Below are 22,579 nucleotides of genomic sequence, written 5' to 3'. Positions count from 1 at the left end.
GAAAGAAGAAGAACTGAAGCAGGTGAAGAAATAAAAACACTTGTGTTAATCAGATCTTATTTTCTACAGTAATCTCATGTGATGTTTCACCTGGTCACCATCTCTTTCTCTTTATTAGAGGCGTATCCACTGCTGCTCAGCGTCTTGGTGGCCGAGGACAGAAAGTAGAGCGAGTGATTCTTGAAGTACTGATCTATGAGAGGCAAGAGGACCTGCGGAAAACACATCACAACACATTCAAGATGAAACTCTTAATGTTTATTATCCTTTATGAAAAAATTTCAAAATGATTTTCAGTTCTTCTGAAATTACTTTTTCTAGGTGTGTGTTTCGTTCTGTGAACTACTAACAATATTTCTCCCAAATTTACATTTTTTATTTGCATTTATATGCAGAAAATGGGAATAACAGGTGAAAAAAACAGAAAAGATGCTCCGTGTTTCAGAAAAACAAGTTCAGATTCACTTAAGCAGCACAACAGACATATTTCTACGGGTATTGAGGAAAAGCAAAATAAATTATCACAGTCTCATCATGCTGTCAGTCTTTCACATTGTTGTTGGATGACTTTACGTCACTCCTGAGCAGTGTCCCAACTGTGTCAAAGCTCTTGGGGTCCTCTAACCAGTCCCACCAGGAATTATATATTGTGAATGTATATATTGAGAATTTTGTGATCAAAATAGTGGATTTTGCAGCAGTAATTTTCAATAATCAGCGAGTTTTTATAACTGTAAATACTTACATAAATACTTAAAGCTATGTGTATAAATAGAAATACTTTATAACAATTAATTATACAACTTCTATAAATTAAAAAGGTTTAAGTATTTTTTTTATATAAAGTAAACCACTAGCACCTGTCCCTTTGCCTAAAGTGCCATTTTTCATGCCCAAAGTGCCCTTTCATGAACAGACGGAGGGTAACCTCAGGGAAGGCATTCGAGACCGGATTTCGAGACGAAACGGAAAAGAAAAACAAATGTAATTCCTCTGGGCGAAAGCCTTCTTGTCAAAATCAGAGCACATGTAAAAATGAAATCCGCAAAATAATCTCTGGAAAGTTGGGAAAGAGGGAAGAAAAATCTTTTTGGGGAAAAAAATGAACTCAATGTTCTTGGGAAGAGCAAGCGATGTCAAACATATTTGCTCCCTTTCCTATTTTTTACACCATCTGTTGTCCTTTGAGTGGCTTGCGTTGCATCTTTTTTGATAATGTGAGATAACAGGGAACATAAAGAAAGACTTGATATCAAAACCATAGTAACTCTTGAGTTTTAAGATAAATGCTTTCAATATGAGAGGTTCAGCTTGTGATCAGTCTCTCGGTGCGACGTCTCTATACGTGTCTTCATTGAACACCATGTGGCACGCTTGAAAATGCATGAATTGTTCAGTTAAAAATGTTATTTCGATTTGCGTCTTTTTGAATTTAAACAAGTTACAGTTAAAAGTTAAATAAGTTACAGTGGATAGCGTTTTGTTTAGCTGGAGGTGGGGGGTCCGGGACCACCCCAGTCCACCTCAATTTAAACCCTGCTCCTGAGGTTTGATTTTGTTGAAATTTGAATGGCCACAACACCTCTAAAATGCTGATTAAATGACGATTTGGACTCATACATATTTCCACGGCTCTATATAAAGACAAATCTCACACCTTAGCAAAGAATTTGATCTCCTGTTCATGCGGAGATCTGTTGTTTTGTCCACTGCTAGCCATGACCTCTGTAACAAAACCGACAGTTGCGATGAATTCACAGGCCATAGTCAGACCGGAAGATCTGATTCAAGAAAGCCGCTTTGTGTACCGAGATGAGCGATGAATTCCTGCGCAGAATCCACGTACTTCAGCAACTTCTTGAGAAATTTATAAGCAAATCGTTTCTCCATAGAGGAGGAGTCCTGTTCTATGTCCTTCAATCCCCTGAGAAGACAACCATCACACGTCACAATCGCACGTCATTGCACTCTTCGTTTGACAGTATGAGTGTTAAAGCACACGCATGTTCTCACCTGCTGACCGAATGTCCGTTAATCAGCAGAAAGCGGAAAAGATCCTGGGCTCTCTCACGATCTTTGACTTTCTCTTTAGCTGTGAGTGTGTCGTAGGGCACCAGAAGAGGATGAGTGCCACCTGCAGTCACAGATCGCCACACAACATGTCAACACGTGACCTTTGAGCTCTAACACGTAACATTCAGTATCTGAACTTGACCTTTGGCTACGAGGTCGCTCTTCTTCTTCTTGGCCCAGATGTTGTGATAGTTTTCAGCCAGAACTTCCACCATCGACTGAAGACACAAAACACATCACCAACAACTCTGAACAGATTTATTTACAGGTCTACTTGACATTGCTTTTATTGACAGATCATATAATAATTCAATAAATGAAGAATTTGGTTCCAATATAATCTGCTATAAATCCATTTAGATTAATTTGGGTAAAAATGAAAACAGATGAAAACTATTTTCTGTTTCAAAATTTCACATTGCATTCCATTTATTATAAAAATGGATATTTTTGTTCCCCACATTGCAATAAATCCATGAATTTTTTAATTTAAAATACAATGAATCCATTGAATCTATATAAAAGTTATTTTTCATATTGAAACATCCAATTTCATATTCATAACTAATAAAATTACAGAAAAATATTAAAATAATCTGTTACTTTACTTTCATAGTAATTACTTAATGTAATTAAATAACTTTTCCTAAGTCACTAGTTACACCCAAGACTGATGAAAATAAATAAATGTGGAATGAATATTTTTCACATTCCAGTAATTTTTATCAACAACCCTTACAAATTAACTGATATATTTAAGTAAACCCAACACAATTTTGTTACAGTGGGCAAATGAGGATAATGGGAAAGAAATTGACATTATTTTTAATGAAATCACCCGAGATCTGGGTCTCACCTGGAGTTCTCGTGAGAGAGGCACATTGCTCATGTCTAGAGGTGTCGGGCTGTAGCCGTTACCCTGAAAACAATTTCCATCACATTCATGCACGTATTTCAAAATAAAGATGATCCACATGAATTGTGTGAAGTAAATAATATCAGATATAGAGTTTCTAAAGTGTAATCTTTCTGATTGTGAATGTACCTGAGACACTTGAGAAGTCCTGCGCATCTTCTCAATCTCTCTCAGCTGAAAGGTCATTTCTCCTTCTTTGGTTCGGTCTATTGTCCAGCCCATTGCCAACATGCTCTTCAGTGACTCACGGACGCTCCAGCGGTACGTCTCTTTCTCCTGCGGGTGGAAACAGAGGTGTGAATAAACAATGCAGATAATGTGTTGATGTCATAAAGATAAACACACGGCTCTTTTTCTACCTTCTCTGTGAGAGCTTTGTAGGACCTCATCATTGGGTGTGTTTTTAATTTTTCGTCGACATTCTCTCCGTATTTCCAGCCCAGCATGACCTGCACACAGAAGAAACCAAGAGAAAACACATGAAGTGACAGTAAACCATGACTGTCCACAGAAATGAAGATGTGATGGATCTCAGACCTTCTCTGCAGCCCATTTCTCATGACAATGTTCAGTGTATTTGTTGGCGGTGTATTCCAGCTTCTCCGGCAGACAAACACTGTGAGAACAAACATGAAATACAATACAATACAGTCATCTTGTGTTCTCCTGGTGTAACTCTCGCACAATACTCATTCAACACTCACACAACTCTAGCAGAACCTTCACACAACTCTCACACAACTCTCACACAACTCTCACACAACTCTCACACAACTCTCACACAACTCTCACACAACTCTCACACAACTCTCACACAACTCTCAGAGAACCTTCACACGACTCTCTCACAACACTCAAACAACTCTCACACAACTCTCACACAACTCTCACACAACACTCACACAACACTCACACAATTCTCACACAACACTCACACAACTCTCACACAACTCTCACACAACTCTCACACAACTCTCACACAACTCTCAGAGAACCTTCACACGACTCTCTCACAACACTCAAACAACTCTCACACAACTCTCACACAACTCTCACATAACTCTCACACAACTCTCACACAACACTGATACAACTCTCACACAACACTCATACGACTCTCACACAACTCTCACACAACTCGCAGAGAACTCTCGCACAACTCTCACAGACAACATGCGCACAAAACTGACACAACACTCGCACAACTCTCGCACAACACTCACACAACTCACAGACAACACTCACAGACAACTCTCGCAAAACACTCGGACAACACTCGCACAACACAAACGCAACACTCACACAACACACACACAACACTCAGACAACTCACAGACAACACTCACACAACTCACAGACAACACTCACACAACACTCACACAACTCACAGACAACACTCACAGACAACATGCGCACAACACAAACACAACACTCACACAACACACACACAACACTCACACAACTCACAGACAACACTCACACAACTCACAGACAACACTCACAGACAACTCTCGCAAAACACTCACACAACACTGACACAACTCTCGCACAACTATCACACAACTATCACACAACTCTCACACAACTCGCAGAGAACTCTCACACAACTCTCACAGACAACACTCGCACAAATCTGAAACAACATCCGCACAACTCTCACACAACACTCACACAACTCACAGACAACACTAACAGGCAACTCTCGCACAACACAAACACAACACTCACACAATACACACACAACACTCCGACAACTCACAGACAACACTCACACAACACTCGCACAACACAAACACAACACTCACACAACACACACACAACACTCAGACAACTCACAGACAACACTCACACAACACTCGCACAACACTCACACAATACTGACACAACACTCACACAACTCACAGACAACACTCCCACAACTCACAGACAACACTCATTGACAACTCTAGCTAAACACTCGCACATCATTAGCATAACACTCGCACAACACTCACACAACACTCGCACAACACTCGCACAATACTCGCACAACACGCAGACAACACTCACAAAAACTCTAAAAACAATTCTCACACAACACTCACACAACTCGTAGTCAACACTGAGAGACAACTCTCGCAAAACAGTTGCACAACACTCACACAACACTCACACAACTCACAGACAACACTCGCACAACTCACAGACTACACTCACAGACAACTCTCGCAAAACACTCACACAACGCTCGCACAACACTCACACAATACTGACACAACACTCACACAACTCACAGACAACACTCACAGACAACTCTCGCAAAACACTCGCACATCACTCGCACAACACTCACACAACTCTCACACAACTCTCACACCACACTCACACAACACGCAGACAACACACACAAAAACCATCACACAACTCTCACACAACACCCACACAACACTCACACAACTCGTAGACAACACTCACAGACAATTCTCGCAAAAACACTTGCACAACACTCACACAACTCGCAGACAACTCTTACAAAACACTCACACAACTCTCGCACAACACTCACACAACTCGCAGACAACACTCACAGAAGACTCTCGTAAAACAATCACACAACTCGCAGACAACACACACCAGACACTCACAGAGAAAACATCACACAATTAGCAGACAACACTCGCAGAACTCGCAGACAACACTCGCACAACTCTCACATATCTCTCAGACAACACTGCGAGACTCTCTGTCTCTCTTGTACTCTTGACGCTCTCACTATCTTTCTCTATGTCTGTAACTCGCTCTAACTCTTTCACACTTGCTCATTCTGTCAATCTCTCCTAACCGCTCTCGGTGTATCTCTCTCTCTCCCTTGCTTGCTCCCTCTGTCTCTGACTCGTTCTCTTGCTCGACCGCTCTCACTTTCTGTCTCATTTACTCGGTCTCCAACTCCCTCTCTTTATGTGTTGCTCAGTCTTATGCTTACTGTCTCACTCTCTCACTTGCTCTCTCTCACTCGCTCATACTTGGCCGTGTTAATGGGTCTGGGGTCAAAGTTGCCCTGCGTGTCTACAGACTCGTGTTTCTCCAGCGCGGTGCTGAGCGACGGGTCGATGTAATCGGGTGGAAGAGCTCCGGCGATGGCGCTCAGACATGGCATGGCCATTTTAAACAGCTCCTGATCGTACGTCTGAACAAAAGCACACAGACACGTTTAGATCTTTTAGCCTGGAATCAGATGTCACATTTTAAATGTCAGTATCACATCATGTCATGTACAGCTAGTGTCTTCACCTTCTGAGAGAGAGAATCAAAGATGCCCCAGAAGATCTTCTTGGTGAGCAGAAGCTCTTCTTCAGACGGCAGACCGTGACCGCCCCAGCTGGACGGGAGGCAGTAATACTTCCAGTTCTGCTCGTAATGATTCGATAACAACTGCAACCAACAAAGAGACGTTTTCATTCATACAGGCTTATTGATACATGAGGGACAAAACAAACAACAGACTAATACAAATAAAACACAACTCACACAACTCGTAGACAACACTCACACAACTCACAGACAATACTCACACAACATTCGCACAACACTCATACAACACTCACACAACTCACAGACAACTCTCACACAACACTCGCAAAACACTCACACAACTCGCAGACAACACTCGCACAGCTTGCAGACAACATTCCCAAACACTGGCAAAACACTCGCACAACTTGCAGACAACACTCGCACAACTCGCAGATAACACTGAAACAACTCGCAGACAACACTCGCAGACAACTCTCGCAAATAGTCACAAAACTCGTAGACAACACTCACACAATACTCGCAAAACACTCAGACAACACACAAAACACTCACACAACACTCACACAATTCACAGACAACACTCACCCAACTCGCAGACAACTGTCAGACAACACTCACAAAACAATTGCAGACAACACTCGCCAAACACTCACACAACACACACAACTCGCAGATAACACTCACACAACTCGCAGACAACACTCACACAACATGACAGGAGCTCTGAGACAGTGTTTACCTTCAGAGGCATCATACAGTATTCGGACAACAACGGCACGTCAAACACCAGTCGGCGTAAGAGAGGCTGTAACATGGACGGCCTGAGATACCTTCAAGAGACACAAAGCACACTGATGAGGGATCTTATTGGTGAACACTGTTTTACGGTTCAAGTTTCCACAAATGCTGAAGCTGAATTCCGGATAACAGACTGTAATGATTCCTCACCTGCAGACAGCCAGTAAACACTCCTCGATGGCGTCTCTCTGAGCTTTGGTGAGCGAACAGCATGTGGACAATCTGTAGATGGTGTAAAGCGTTGAGTCGATGAGCGCTGTGTGATGTTCTGTGCCGGTGAAGTGAGGAGCGCAGCGCGTGAGCAGAGGCAACATGGCAGAACCGATGTACCTGTTCATTGCTAGAGCGCTTTCGGTCGTCCGCACAGATTCCTGACAATAAACACACACAACATGATTTCAAACACAACTTTCACAAAGACATATTCAGAAGTCACTCAGAAAAAGCCACACGAGATGCCATGAGAGCAATGTGTTTTCCTTTTGGTTTGGATGAGAAACTCAACAGATTTCTTGAAATTTGCTGTAATTTGTTCACACATCGATACAAAAGAAACTTAAATTTACAAACCGACAAATTCAAGGACCATATAACAAATAAAAAGATAATTTCTCCATATTTCCGTGTAGTTTTTCAGTACCAGTATCTAAACATTCTTAAGACCAGTGTTGATGTAACTCGTTACTAAGACTGTAATTGAATTACTTTTATCTTGAGAAAGTGAAGTAAGGGGTTACTCTTATTTTTCTGTATTTTAACTACAGTTACTTCTGATGTATTAAACTAAATTCCATTTACTATATTCAATAGTGGAAATTACTTCAAAATGATAACTTGTGTATGCTTTAATGTATCTTTCTTACACCTGTATGCTTTGGTCAGTTAATAAGAATACTTTATGTAGTTTTTTATTATTTTAATGAATTAAAAATGCCGTTTCAGGTCAATCCTTGAATCAATTCTAATCAGGGTAGATGTAGAATATAAACTGCAAAAAATTACTTTCTTACTTAGTCTTTTTTTCTTGGTTTCCAGTACAAATGTCTAAAAATTCATCCAACGGGGAAAGAAAAATAATCTTGAATTGAATGACTAAGAAAAGGTAAACCTTAATTCAAGAATATTTTTCTTAACCCATTGGCAGATTTTTTATGCTTTTTTTAAGCACAAATTCAATGACATTTCATATTTTTTTACTAAAAACAAGACTTGTTTTCTTAGGACATTTTGCTCATCAAGAAAATGCATCTTGATTCAAGAATTTTTAGACATATTTACTGGAAAACAAGAAAAAAAGTACAAGAAGTATGAGCTCTCACGCTTACAACGGCTTTAAAATGCTGCAGTTTTAACACATTTTTATTTTCGAGGTTTGTGTCTCACCGTGTCGAGTAAAGCAGCGGCCCTCAGATCCGGCAGGAATCCCACCTCTAACAGATGCAGCAGGAAACTCTGATCCTCGATGCCGTACACGCGATCCAAAAACAGCACCATGGGAGCCTTGTGGTCCGGACAGAAACTGGCAGACACGTCAGGCTCTGTCACACTCTCATCTGACAGACAGACAGATTTCAAACAGTATAAATGTCTGCTGGATTATTCTGAAGGAGGTAATGGATCAGATATTTGGAGGGATGGTTTGTGTCTCTTCTAAAGAAATGACTTTAAAGCAGAAGGTGTGTAAATGTGAATCAGGAGAGAGTTTCAAACCTTTATTGAGCACAGGCATTTTCAGAGGGATGCTGATGATGCCCACCAGGTCCTCAATGGGCACGAGAGATCGCAGGATGGCACGAATCCTCAATGCTTCACCTTTACCTTTATTGATCAACTGTGTGTGAGGAACAAGACATCAGTTAACTTCACATCATCATACAAACACTTTTTGTCCGATGTGTCTTTCAGATTTGAGTTGATCCACAATAAATGTTCTCACGTGCATCTCGGGAGCGCATCGGCCCAACAGATCGATCAGAGCCGAGTAGAAGGACATAATGGCGTTCCCCATGTGAACCACCTCCTCCTCTTCCTCACCTTCAGTGGACCTGTAGCAGAGAGATGACATCATCATCATCACCGCTGGTATCATCAGGCACATGTGTGTACATGTGTGTATCTTACGTGTCTGACGTGTGTCCCGGGGCCGTGGTGGGCAGATCCAGCGCTGGGTTCTCTGAGATCTTTATGGCCTCATTCATAGCTGCCAGCAGCCCGTTTCCACCCTCTCCTCGCAGGGCGGGGCCAAAACACTCCGGCCGGCGAATCAGAAGTTTGACCACCACGCTGGAGTTCTCTTCAACGCTCTCACCTGCACACGGACGACACGTGGAAAGCGATTAGCGTGTGTGTATACATTTATTTTTTATTGTTTCATTCTTAACGCCATCATTCGAAAACTAGTCAATCTATACACAAGTCTGTTCAGTGTGTAAATGTGAGGTCGTATTTATGTTTCAACGTGTGGAAATTTCGAAAGCAAATTTCTTACTCAATGTGCAGTGGCCTTGAAGGTACAGTTTGTAGAAATCGCCTCTAGAAGGCGCACGATCAAAACAACAACAATGGCATAACTTGTTGACTTAGATATTGTAAGTACTCAGCTGAAAAAAATATATAACATTGGCCTAGTGGGTTTTGGATTTTTTACCTGCAAAATTCTTACAAACTCTTCCTTTTTAGTTGTTTGTGAGTTTCTTGTTTAAGTATTTTTTAGCTTAATGGCAACTTTTTGCCTTACAGTTCAGACTTTTTCCTCACAAAAATCATGAGTTTATAACTTATTTTCTTAGAATTGTGGACTATAATATCTAATGAGGTAGAACTTTAAAACTGACGTTGTTTTAAATAATAATAAGAGTCCTGTGTCTGAAGATCGCTTTGTTTAATGTACCTTATGAGTTTTCCCAAATATTCTAAAGTATTTATATTAAGTTACAATACTTTTAACAAAATAAATGACAGATTACTTTTTAAGACATTTCGTGTCTTTTCGCATATTGGTTATTTTAACTCTTTCACCGCCATTGACGAGTTATCTCGTCATTTAAAAAAAAACGGTTACCCGCCAAAGACGAGTTATTATGGCAATCAGTGTTAGTACTGTTATACAGCAGGTGGTGCTATTACACACCTTTGGGGAAAAGTACAGAATCCCAGAACCTAGAACGTACATGTTTTATCTGTTTTTAATGATTGTTCTGAGTGTAATCTGGGCGGAATCTCTGACATAAGAAACCTTGAAGAAACCTACCCACATCTTCGGAGTGATAAAAAACGAACAAATGAAGATAGAAGAATACGGTTTCTTTTATTTAAAAGCTGAGACTCTGTTCTTTCATTGGACATATTGTTTGTCCATATATTCTTTACAGAACATTTACTGTGAGCCATTAAAGTTGGGTGAAAATGTTAAAAAACGCTGGCGTAGGCTGACAACTTTTTTTTAAAAAGGCTGGCGGGGAATGAGTTAAATGGCAGACGTGATCGAGATGGAAATAGTTTAATTTTTCGAAGTGAGGGTCATTTACAGAGAAAGTGGCGTGGGTTGTGTTTTCCGTGCAGTTTTAGACTTGAAATGTGAATCGCCCCTAAAGCATGTATTTTGTAATCTGCAGTGAAATACATTTTTAAAAAGTAACCTTCCCAGCCCTGCTGGAGGAGGGTCCATTTGGAATCCGTGCGTGTTAAATAGATGTTTGTGTTTGTTTACCGTTGACAAACACAGCGAACCGCAGGAAGGAAAGGTAGCGTTCACCCTCGATAGGGTTCCAGCTGATATCTGGATATCCTTTAGCCACGAGCATGGAACAACTCTGCAGCCCACAGCCGGCGAGATACGTTACCACCTGCAAACACCTCAACACATTATTTCTGGTTTTGAGATATTTGGAAGTCATTTATATATAAAGAAATGTCTTATTGCATATTGCAATGTAATTGTTCAAAATGAAATCGCTGTGTAAAATAGCTCAATGCTAAAATCCGTAACCTTTTTTTAAATATACAATAATCTGCTATTGAGCAAGTCCATAAAAACATCTCTCAACCCTTATTCACAACGGTCGAGCAGGATTTTGAGAGAAACCTTTACTTGACTTGAAGATAAAGATAAGCAAAGGATCCCGCAATCTTATGTTTTAAACACAGATGGCGACAGAGAGGCGAAAGTAAAACATAAAGCAGCATTGCTAATGCACCTTGTCGAGGTCGGGTTCCTCCAGCGCGAGGGCCAGACTGTTATTATCCATGACGGATGAAGCCGCTACGTCTAAAGGTGTCGATCCTCTCATGGATGGAGATGCTTTTAACACACACACACACACACACACAGAGCAGCATGTCATTCAGCAACAGATTAAACATGTAACCTGTTTGTGCAGGAGCACTGTACTCACCCAGTCCAACACTGCTGTTCTCCAGCAGATAACTCAAATGATCGAACATGGCTTTCTGATTCTCTCGACTGATTCGACAGAAGTAACACAGGAATCGACAGCAGCTCGCTACCATTTTGGGAAAAGCGATTTCCTGATAGAGAGATCACATGAGTTAACAGAGAAATATCACATCTGATATGCGTGTTTTTATACCTAAACCTGAATACTAACCAACTCATGTGGACATGTGTCACCGTGGGGACCAAAATTGAGGTACCTTTTTTACAAATCATACAGAACAATTTTTGATCTTTAAGTTATACAGTTTCTACAGTATAAAAATCATTACGCCTATTGACTGGTGCTGACGTAAGGCGTAGGCGTAAGGTGTAAACTGTAAGGCGTAAACTGTCCTCACCGAGATAATAAACCAGACAGTATGTGTGCGTTATACAGTCTTGAAAATAAAAGTGCTTCATGATGCCATAGAAGAACCTTTTTTGTCCGAATGGTTTCATAAAGAAACCTTCTGTTTCATTAAAGGTTCTTTGTGGCGAAAAAAGGTTCTTGAGATTATAAAAATGTAAGAAAGAGATCTTTAAACAACCTTTGACAAACAACCTTTGAGAATTTCTTCTATGGCATTGCTGTGAAATCATTTTAAGCACCTTTGTTTTTAAAGCGAAGGTAAAACAGTATTTCAGTCATTCTGATTTCTTTACACTGTTGCACAGCTTCTCAAGCTTAACATGGTCAATGTTACGATTTCCGCCAGGGTTCCTACTGGTTTCGGAAAGTTTTTTTCTAACGTTTCGTAACGAGGAGTTTAGATATGTTTGTTTGCTCGCATTTCAGTGATTGATGTTATATAAACGCTGGATATAACGCTGGATTTGGAGATGGTTTGAAACTGATAGATGGAGCGGTCCCAGTGGTAGAAGATGCCGGACATGAACCGCACGCAGTAAGTCAAACTAAGTCATACCTCTGCGTTTTGTTTGCAATCAGCATAATGTAAACAACACAAACTTATAGTGAATCAATGCGAGATGTATTGTGTGGTGGCGCTGTAGTTCTTCCTCCTCTGTACGCCTCCAAGCTCTGTCTTTTTCCAGAAATAATCGTACATCTGTATCTATCTTTAATAAATGTGATTAAACTAAATACTCAAAGATACGACGTATGCAATACTCCTCTAAAGGTACTCGACATTAATAAGAAATTGGCAGAAACTTTGCGTGTTACCTCATCTTTAAGAGTGCGGTTTAAATCAATACAGCAATCAATCGATCAAACCGAGAGGTTATTTAATTACATGACAACAAATGACTCCCTGGAGCCATTTTGATTAATGGGAACAATGCTGTGATATCTCATCTGATCTGTTGATTCAAACGTTTGTAGTGATGTTCATGTCAGCACCTGTGATTTTCCTCCTCCCAGCACATTTACCATCACCTCCATCACGGTCTCGTGCATCCCCAGAACTCTCATCAGGTTCGGATGCTGGTAGAAGACTTTGTTATTCATGATGTCACTGAGACGGACAGAAGATCACACATCACATCACTCAAAGTCCAGCTGGAACATGAGCTTTACAACAAACCCAGCAAATGTTCTTACGTAAAAAAGGATCGAGTTCGTTTAATTTATGATGTGTCTATCTAGAACTCTCTCACCTCAAGCCATCAATCATGAGCTGTTCCTCTTCTTTACCCATGCGGACGCTCAGCAGCGAGCGTATCTGTCCCAGTGAGGCCAGCAGGTGGATGGTGTCGCTCACGGAGGCGGCGCTGATGGTGTACGTCTTCCTCATGGCTCTCAGCAGCTCGCCGATGCTGTCGTACTGTCTCCTCAACAGACTGAACATCACGCGCACCAGCTCGGGATCCTGAATGTGTGTCTCCTGAGCCCAGCTCACCATCGTCTGAGAGATCAGCTCCTTCAGATTGGCTGCACACACCACAGAAAGACATCAAAACAGTTGTTTAATTTCTAGCGTTTAGAAATGTTTGGCCAAAGCTTCTCTCCTACTGCATACTGACTATACTATTTAGAAAATTATACGATATTCATTAACCATGGTATTGACAGTGAACGTCCAACAATACTACGGTAATATCAAGGTGAGGACCATTTTGGTAATGTAAGCGTTGTGATGTCTTGAAGTGTGTTCTGGCACACAGGATCATCACTTATAAATAAGCTTTTATAGGGCAGCCAATCAGAAGCTTCGCTCATTTACAATCCCGCTGAGTCGACGGATATAAATCAAACGCTGAGTTCAGGAGAGTTCAAGTGTAAACGGAATTAAATCTTCTGTGGGGTTTATTCGAGACTCAGCAATACTGAGCAGGGCTGTAGGACAGTGCGACATGTGCTACAAAAAAATCTGTCTGTATTTAATATGCCGTGACGTCACCAGTAGGTTTCTGATGAGCTCTTTTGAAGCTTAAAGCGGGCGGAGCCGGCCGGCGTCATCTTAGCAGCGCGTCACTGCCTGATAATGGAAAATGGGCAAAGAGGCGGGACGTGTTACTCAAGTGAAAATGAGCGATGCCTGGTTGTACCATCACAGCCAGGCACCAAATAGCTTGTAAAAACCTTTACTTATTCGGTTCCCCTTTGGTGGAATGAACTACCAGCCTCCATATGAACGGCAGCATCCTTCACAAGTTAAAAAATACAGCTCAAGACTTACCTGTTACGCATTTATTTGACTAACCAATAACTCTGTCAGTCCAAAAGAAACATATGTTTTGTTCTTTTGCTGCTTTGATTACTCCAGCTTTAATCCTCTAGTAGCGTGGCCTTGAAAACTAATGGTACTGTTTAGCATGTTGACGAAATGTTTATATGCTCTCCTGTTAAATGTTTATATGCTCTCCTGCTTGCAAGTCGCTTTGGATAAAAGCGTCTGCCAAATGAATAAATGTAAATGTAAAATGTAAGGCTTAATAAAAGTTAAACAGGAGTTATAAAATAATTCACCATCCTCACAGTTGTCATGAAGGGCAAAATGAGCCATATACACCAAAATATTTTTTTCTACCAGGCCTTAAACAAAAATCCTGTGAAACTGAACACTACGATGAAAAAAATCATATAGAATCAAATAGAATTTGCTACAGATAATTGTAGTACCCTTGTAGTAAATTGATAAACTGATGTAAAATTGTAGTATACCATAGTAGATTCAAAAATACTATAGAATCTAAGACTTTTACTGCAGTTTAATATAATAAATACAATAGTGATAGTATATGGTCTTTATGTTGCCAAGGATCCCCAAATATGATTTATATTTTGTGAGGGACCCCCTTTTCTAAAATCTCTATCAATCTATCTGTTTTCTGTGTAAAGTTACGTTTAAAATTTGTTAGATAAATAGGATATTATAAAGACAAGACATTGTTTCTAAACCTAAACAGTTTGCAATAATGTCACTTTGAGTCCCGAAAAAGAAACTACAGTGATAAGAACTCACTAGAAAGATTGAAATGTAAACAATTCTTGAAACTATCAATAGCAAAAAAAAGCTGATAAACACTCTGGACTTTAATTATTTTTCTTGGGGTCCCTTTCAATGTTCTGGAGGCCCCCAGGGGGTCCCTGGACCCCAGTTTGAAAACCCCTGTTATACTACAGTAATTTTATGTAGACAAACATATTACTTTTGTGTAGTACAGAACTTAACAAAATGAAAAATAATTAAGGTAAACTAAAAATGAAATGGCCCTAATTTATCAAAGTCAAAGTAAAATAAATAAATGACAATTCTTTTTTTTTCATGAAATATTGCAGCATTTATAGTACATAGTTTATCAATGTGGGTCATTTTCTTTCTTTAATTCACTTACACTTGATTTTCTGTTGAAATCTGAAAATGCACTTCTGCCCTGAAATGACTATCCATCTTAAATGACATAAATAAGACTAGTAAATGAGTGGGCGGAGCATCCATTAACTCCTCCCCTTCAACTGTCTTCTGTCAGTTTCATTTCAAAATCAATACAACAGCTGATTTACATATATAATCATTTCACAATGAAAAGCGCAAGCCATGCCCACTCATTTTCTCCTTTGAAATAGGCCCTTTTCACAATGACCTCACTTAACTTCTGCCATCTCGCAAAGCAGTGTATCATGACATCCGTCTTGCAACAAAGAAGAAGAAGAAGAAGAAGAACGTTTGCCGTCGTGCTAGAATTTAACAACAGTGACAGAAAATAGCACCTTCGCTAACACAAAAAGAAAACAAAATACTTTCTCAAGCAGGTACTGTTCAATGAAGTATTTGAATCCTTTATCTTGCTTTGATCTTGTCATAAACGAAAATTTGTCTGCAAGATGTTGTACATCATCTAGCCGTATTTGCGGCAGCTGTGCAAGGGACTTGGTAAACTCCATTCTGAGGCGCTAGTGGAAGTAACGCTACACTGGTTCGCGACAGAACGGAAGACGCGTGATGTCATGTAAAAAGGGCCTATTACTTTTCACTTGGGAATATGTCAGAATACGGATGTAAAAACGATCGCAACTTCCTGTTCACGGGGACTTTAATGTAATTTGTCAGTTACCTGTCTATTCGTGTGATAACCTGCACTTGTGTTTTTTTAAGATGAATACAGGCGTTTTATAGAATCTTCCGTTTGTGAGAAATAAAAGTCGTAACGTCTTTGAAAAATGCTCATAAAACTACTTTATGTCTCACTTGGTGCTGTTTGCTCTTTCTCCCGGGGCTGTGTGTCAGATTTCTGCGGTTGACCTTTGATCTTATAGACCAGCGCGAGCAGACGACCTTTAAGAGACGTGTCTTCATGTTCCTCTGGTTCCTCCACTGGGATTCCTGCAGGGAGAAATCAGATCAGAAGGTCACGTGAACATTTGATCGTCTGTTTCTGTATCAATCAAATCAAAACATCAACAAATCGCTTGTAAACATGAAGATACATAATAAATGTGTCTGTACCGCAGTGTAGCCGCAGTTCAGTGTGAAAGTCATAGAGTTCCTCCTGTATGTCCTCTGGACACGGACAGCCCTCGCCCATGTCAAAATTCAACAGCATGTTAATCTGAAACAAACGTCAGACGACTGAGACCGTTCTGAAGTTTAATGTGCATGTTCATGAGAAGGAAAAACTCGCAACTCTGACATTCAAGAGTTACAAAGAGACTTTACCTAAACTTTTTAATGCTAACAATTATAAACAAACATACATCGGTTCCCAATTCAACTATCTGGAGGTCGAATCCTCATTTCCGGAATTTCTAAATAAGGTTATAAACAGATGTGAATGTACCTGTTCCTGTGGAGGAGAGCGAAACTCTTTGGTTTTCTTTGCGGTGACGGCGGCAGACATGTTGAGCGCGAGCATCAGCTCATTATAGCGAAACTTCTGGTTGAATTGCAGCTTGGAAACGAAACCGTCGGAGAACGACACGATCGACTCGATCCTGTGCCTCAACTCACAGTCACAGAAATAATGAAGCAGATCACACATCTGAAGAAAACACAGAGAGAAACATTTACACCACCAGTTATTCACACGCTGCTTTATCTTCATTATCTCCAAACTTTTCCTCGTCAGAAAATAATTCATGGAAGTCTAAAAAACATCTTCTAGGATTTATTTATTAAGTGTTTTGCAGGGGTGTAGTGACGCAATCAGCTCACGATTTAATAAAATACACAATACTGGGTGTAAAATACCACATTTTGAACAAGTTAATCTAAAAGATGTTAACAATTTTTGGTTGTACATGACTAAAACAAATGTATTACTCTATTTGTGCTTACTTATGTACTCAAGAAGCAAGACAACCTAAGGCCATGTTCACACTTGACTTCTTTTTTGAAGCTTCTAGCGTCTGTTTTAATTTATAATCCTATAGAGTAAACCGTGTTTTCAAAAAAAGTCCTGAGTGCATTTTTAAACGCCAGCGGCTTTTTTTGCAGCTCAGAGCGTCTTTTCACGTTGAAAAAATGTAAACGTTTCTTTAAAAAAAAACGTTGTTTCCATAAAACATGTGAGGAACGTGATTGGTTAGAGAAGGCTCGAGCTCGAAAAAATAAAATGGCGGTCGAAATGTCAGTTGGAACAGTTTTGTATAAATGTAAGTTTAATTTTCACTTTCAATAACTTCTGATTGCACTTCAAAAAAGAAGTCAAATGTGAACACTGCCTAAATCTTGTTTTCTGAAAATTAGGTGTAAAAAGTGCTTAAAAAGAGAAATAATATTTGCGTATATAAATATAAAGCTTTACCAATTTATTAGCAGAAATAAGCTTTTTGAGATGACAAGATTTAGGGATTATTTTAAGTAAAAAATCCATGTTATGCACTGATACAACTTTATTTATTTATTAAAAATATATTCATAAATAATAAAAAGATGTCTCTTTTACTTAATTTTAACTAAATAAATTTAATTAACAAAGAGATCAAGAAAGCTAAAGACAGAAAGACAGCCCTGAAAAGTGTTTAGCAGAAGAAAGACATGTGTACAGGTCTGGAGTAAATTATGACAACATTTACATTTTGGGGTGAACTGTCCCTTTAAATCAGTCATTTATTTGAACTTTTGGTCGTCATTGGCGCAGATTCTCACCTGTCGTTTGACACACTCAGGTAACTTCTTCTCCAGCAGTCCCTTCATGACCTTTCTACCCTTCACTGGTTCTTCTTCTCCAGTCTCGACAGTCTTCTCCTCCGCTCCCGTCACACCTTCCTTCACCCCCGTCTCTCTTGAGCCCTCCTCCTTGCGTTCTCCGAACACATTGGGCTCAATGAGGAGTAAGATCTTGTGAACGTCTCGGCTGGTCAGGATGCCCATGGTGAGCAGAGTACTGATGAGGCGCAGGATGGGCACGAACTGATACTCCACGCTTCCTCCCACGGGATCTCTGATGTGATCTCCTCCGCCCTGAACCGCCTCCGTCAGCATGCTGATGGCTTTCTCTTTCAGCACGTCCAGCGGGATCTCGGGGCTGTAGAGGTGCTGGTTTCGTTTAGCGCTGATGAAACAGGGAGGTGCGAAGTTGAGTTTGGGCTTCAGGGACGTGCTGAGACCTACGCCGGGGGGCCGGTGGCGTTTGGACGCGTCTGGAAAGAGCTGGATGCTGCGCGTCTCGGGGGTGACGGGGATGATGAACTCGTTGTTCATCATGAGCCGAGCGGCTCGGGCCGTCTCCAGGTGAACGCTGATGAGGACGCCGTAGAAGCCCTCGCGCAGCATGCCGGAAAGGTATTGGTTGTCGATGGTGTACAGGAGCTGGGATTGGTCGAGGTGGCTGCACAGGGCGTGAGCGACGCGCGTGTTGCCGTGAGCGCACAGAGCGCAGTAAAGCTTCAGTGTGTGATGGTGGAACTTACGCAGTTCCTTCTGCTCCGAAAGCTCCATGATGTCCACACATCTGCAGCGAGAAACACAGATGAGATTCACTCAAGTCACATTTCTTTCACAATTCTTTCATTTGCAATAAAAAAGTGTGTGTGTGTTCGTCAGAGAGAGTGTGTTTGAGAGTATGTGTATAAGAGAGAGAGAGAGTGTGTGTGTGTGTGTGTGTGTGTGTGTGCGTGTGTGTGTGTATGTGTGTGAGAGAGAGAGCGAGTGTGTGATATAGAGAGAGTGCGTGTGTCTGTGTGTGTGCGGTGTGAGAGAGCGAGTGTGTGTGTGTGAGAGAGAGATGTGTGTACCGGTTCTCCTCAGGGATGTGTACAGCGAGCATCTGCAGGGGTTCGTTACACTGGACCATCCATCCGTGTCTCTCACTGATCCGGGACGTCTCCACCTTCAGGAATATGTTTGGCATGCGGCTCCACAGCACCGAGCTGATGGTCTGGACGTCCAGACGGGGTGGACACTGAGGAACCGGGTTCTTGTGTTCACTCTTAAAGATGGCTGATGACAGAGGCATGGTGTTCTGGAGAAGAGTGTAAAATATGAAGATGTTCATCCAGTGACCGAGCCGATCTATTCACGACAGCTCTGTCAACTCAAGACTCACTAACCTTGATTTTGCCCAGTTCAAACTGGAAAAGACTGGAGCTTGTCGGACGCACGAACACAGCGGGAAAGAGTTTTGTGCTGGGCTCCACCTGGACAAAGAAATTCATCAACATTTATCTGAACTTTCTTTAACTTTTTTATTTGATATTTAACCAGATTAGCTGATGAGATGTTCAGATGTTAAAATTCATCCAACAGTACCAGGTGTGAAGTTGGAAGCTCTTTGCCGTTCACGCTGAAGGTCAACAGACCGGTGGCCACATCGATAAGACAGCCCATCTCTAAATCTGCATTACTTCTGCCGCCGGTCTGCCCCGCGCTGCCGACATCTCCACACCAAACCATGTAGCAGTTGTTCCTCTTCACGCTGTGAGACAAGAGAGATTAGTACTGAGACTCACCAATAAGATGAAACCGACTGACGCTCACCTCTCATGCACACGACCCCTCTCGTCTCCGAGGGTCACCGTCACGGTGCGGTTCTTGCTGAGGCTAAAGTCGTTGCTGTAGTAATGATAGTCGGGGGTGACCCAACCGACCCACACGCAGGACGGATCCTGACCCGCGAATATTCGGACTGAATGATAATACTGCAGAATAAAATACAAGATTCATCACCTAGACATTTGTCATTTTTAATGAGTACCGTGTTTGAACACATATTGATGTTACCGTGGTGATGCTGCTGTAGTCGATTCTTCTGCTCTCCTCCGAGTGTTTCATTGACTTCACCGGATACCTGGAGAGGTTCAATGAACTTTATTCAAACACACTCACGCAAATAGAAACTTTGGTGTAGTTAGGTTTGGCATGCAAAATAAAGCTCAGCTTTGAGATGACTTTAAGGAGGTTTGGCAAAAAAAAAACATCAATGAGAATGTCAGGTGTAGTCAAGACAAGAGAGAATCAAGAAAATATTAATAACTAATAAAACTTAGCTATGGTATAAAAAATAATAATTAGATAATTGCTTGGGTTTTTATTATGGAATATGGTTTTATCACAGTACTGAATTGCTCGTTTTTTTTGTTCTACATAAATCGATTGAGTTTTCAAAAAGTAACAAAAGTGAACAAAAACAGCAAGTAAGCAGTGAACATTTGATATTGTTCACAATAAAATTATTTATAATTTAGGGTTGTTCAGCGATTGATCGCGATGAATCGCATCCAGAATAAAAGCTTGCATTTACAATATATGTCTGTGTACTGTGCGTATTCATTTTGTATTTATAAACACATACGTATTCATGCACATATTTAAGAACAATATGAACCCTAAAAATTAATAAATGTTTATAATTAATTTAAATATTAATATATACATGCAAATATTTCCTAAATATGTTTATACATAAAATGAATGATCAGACAGCTGTTATTTATATGCAATATAAATGCTGTGCATTTTTAAAGAAATGTAAACAATAATCATTTTTGTTAAAATAAATACCTAAAAGTTTAGTGTTTCATCCATTTTGTACCATACACTTCATATCTTAAAGCTTCAATTTTCCCTCTAAGGTCATATACTCTATGTGTGGATATCCTTTTTGACCACCACGTTTTGGTTAAGTTTCAGTATGACAAACATGCCTTTATAAATATCATTATTTGCTTAACTCATTCCCAGCCTTTTTAAAAACAAAAGTTGTCAGCCTACGCCAGCGTTTTTTAACATTTTCACCTAAATTTAATGGCTCACAGTAAATGTTCTATAAAGAATATATGGACAAACAATATGTCAAATGAAAGAACAGAGTCTCAGCTTTTAAACAAAAGAAACCGTATTCTTCTATCTTAATTTTTTGCTTTTTATCGCTCTGTAGATGTAGGAAGATTTCTTCAAAAATACATCACTTTGATTAAACAGCTGAGATAATTAACGTTTTTTGTCAAAGATTCCGCCCAGATTACACTCAGAACAATCATTAAAACAGATAAAACATACAGTTGTGTTCAAAATGATTCAACCCCCACTGAAATTGATTGTTTTGGTCGGTTTGACATTGATTATGATCATTCAGTCATCCTGCTTACAATTAAATCAAAGAGACACGTGTAGGTCAGACAAATATAACATAACATTTATAATGAAATAACCACAAATGTCTTTTCTGAGCTCACATCATTATCAGTTTTATTCAACCCCCAAGTGACATTCAATCTTAGTACTTAGTACAACATCCTTTTACAGTTATAACAGCTTTTAAACGTGAAGCATAGCTTGACACAAGTGTCTTGCAGCGATCTACGGGTATCTTCGCCCATTCATCATGGGCAAAAGCCTCCAGTTCAGTCACATTCTTAGGCTTGCGCACTGCAACTGCTTTCTTTAAGTCCCACCAGAGGTTCTCAATCGGATTTAAGTCTGGTAAATGCGATGGAAACTTCAAAATGTTCCAGCCTTTAATCTGCAACCATGCTCTAGTGGACTTGGAGGTATGCTTGGGATCATTGTCCTGTTGAAAGGTCCAACGTCTTCCAAGCCTCAGGTTTGTGACGGACTGCATCACATTGGCATCCAATATCTCCTGGTACTGAAGAGAATTCATGGTACCTTGCACACGCGGAAGCTTCCCAGTACCTGCAGAAGCAAAACAGCCCCAAAGCATGATTGACCCCCCGCCATGCTTCACAGTAGGCAAGGTGTTCTTTTCTTCATAGGCCTTGTTCTTCCTCCTCCAAACATAGCGTTGATCCATGGGCCCAAACAGTTCTAATTTTGTTTCATCAGTCCACAGAACACTATCCCAAAACTTCTGTGGTTTGTCCACATGACTTTTGGCATACTGCAGTCGACTCTTCTTATTCTTTGGGGACAGCAAGGGGGTGCGCCTGGGAGTTCTGGCATGGGGGCCTTCATTACCCAGGGTGCGCCGTATTGTCTGAGCAGAAACTTCAGTACCCACATCTGACAAATCTTTTCTCAGTTCCTCAGCAGTCACACGGGGACTTTTCTCCACTCTACGCTTCAGGTAGCGCACAGCAGTCGAAGTCAGCAGCTTCTTTCTGCCACGACCAGGTAGCGTTTCAACAGTGCCCTTTGCCTTGAATTTGCGAATGATGCTTCCTATGGTGTCTCTTGGTATGTTTAACATCTTTGCAA

At 40.6% G+C, this 22,579-nt stretch overlaps 1 protein-coding gene across 10 annotated transcripts in view; it reads right to left on the bottom strand.

The window, feature by feature from the left end:
- The window catches only part of LOC130437255 (ryanodine receptor 3), a 95,533-nt gene that overhangs the window by 35,070 nt on the left and 37,884 nt on the right, over positions 1-22,579 (bottom strand). For all 10 annotated transcript variants that reach the window (XM_056768514.1, XM_056768518.1, XM_056768516.1 and 7 more), the window contains 31 exons: positions 20,144-20,210; positions 19,901-20,061; positions 19,673-19,838; positions 19,474-19,560; positions 19,159-19,385; positions 18,071-18,875; positions 16,761-16,961; positions 16,430-16,532; positions 16,172-16,306; positions 13,137-13,410; positions 12,880-12,994; positions 11,476-11,608; positions 11,278-11,381; positions 10,791-10,926; positions 9,203-9,389; positions 9,018-9,126; positions 8,792-8,912; positions 8,465-8,634; positions 7,232-7,452; positions 7,023-7,113; positions 6,260-6,400; positions 5,992-6,155; positions 3,527-3,605; positions 3,349-3,438; positions 3,119-3,265; positions 2,930-2,992; positions 2,216-2,291; positions 2,014-2,134; positions 1,809-1,924; positions 1,658-1,725; positions 91-212 (listed from right to left, as the gene is read on the bottom strand). In XM_056768514.1, coding sequence (XP_056624492.1) covers positions 91-212; positions 1,658-1,725; positions 1,809-1,924; positions 2,014-2,134; positions 2,216-2,291; positions 2,930-2,992; positions 3,119-3,265; positions 3,349-3,438; positions 3,527-3,605; positions 5,992-6,155; positions 6,260-6,400; positions 7,023-7,113; positions 7,232-7,452; positions 8,465-8,634; positions 8,792-8,912; positions 9,018-9,126; positions 9,203-9,389; positions 10,791-10,926; positions 11,278-11,381; positions 11,476-11,608; positions 12,880-12,994; positions 13,137-13,410; positions 16,172-16,306; positions 16,430-16,532; positions 16,761-16,961; positions 18,071-18,875; positions 19,159-19,385; positions 19,474-19,560; positions 19,673-19,838; positions 19,901-20,061; positions 20,144-20,210 — 4,800 coding nt within the window. The remainder of the gene's footprint in view (positions 1-90; positions 213-1,657; positions 1,726-1,808; positions 1,925-2,013; positions 2,135-2,215; positions 2,292-2,929; positions 2,993-3,118; positions 3,266-3,348; positions 3,439-3,526; positions 3,606-5,991; positions 6,156-6,259; positions 6,401-7,022; positions 7,114-7,231; positions 7,453-8,464; positions 8,635-8,791; positions 8,913-9,017; positions 9,127-9,202; positions 9,390-10,790; positions 10,927-11,277; positions 11,382-11,475; positions 11,609-12,879; positions 12,995-13,136; positions 13,411-16,171; positions 16,307-16,429; positions 16,533-16,760; positions 16,962-18,070; positions 18,876-19,158; positions 19,386-19,473; positions 19,561-19,672; positions 19,839-19,900; positions 20,062-20,143; positions 20,211-22,579) is intronic.

Source organism: Triplophysa dalaica, chromosome 15 (assembly GCF_015846415.1).
Source record: "Triplophysa dalaica isolate WHDGS20190420 chromosome 15, ASM1584641v1, whole genome shotgun sequence".
Classification (NCBI taxonomy): domain Eukaryota; kingdom Metazoa; phylum Chordata; class Actinopteri; order Cypriniformes; family Nemacheilidae; genus Triplophysa; species Triplophysa dalaica.
The sequence above is the reverse complement of the archived record's forward strand: the minus strand, read 5'-3'. Positions and strand labels throughout refer to the sequence as shown.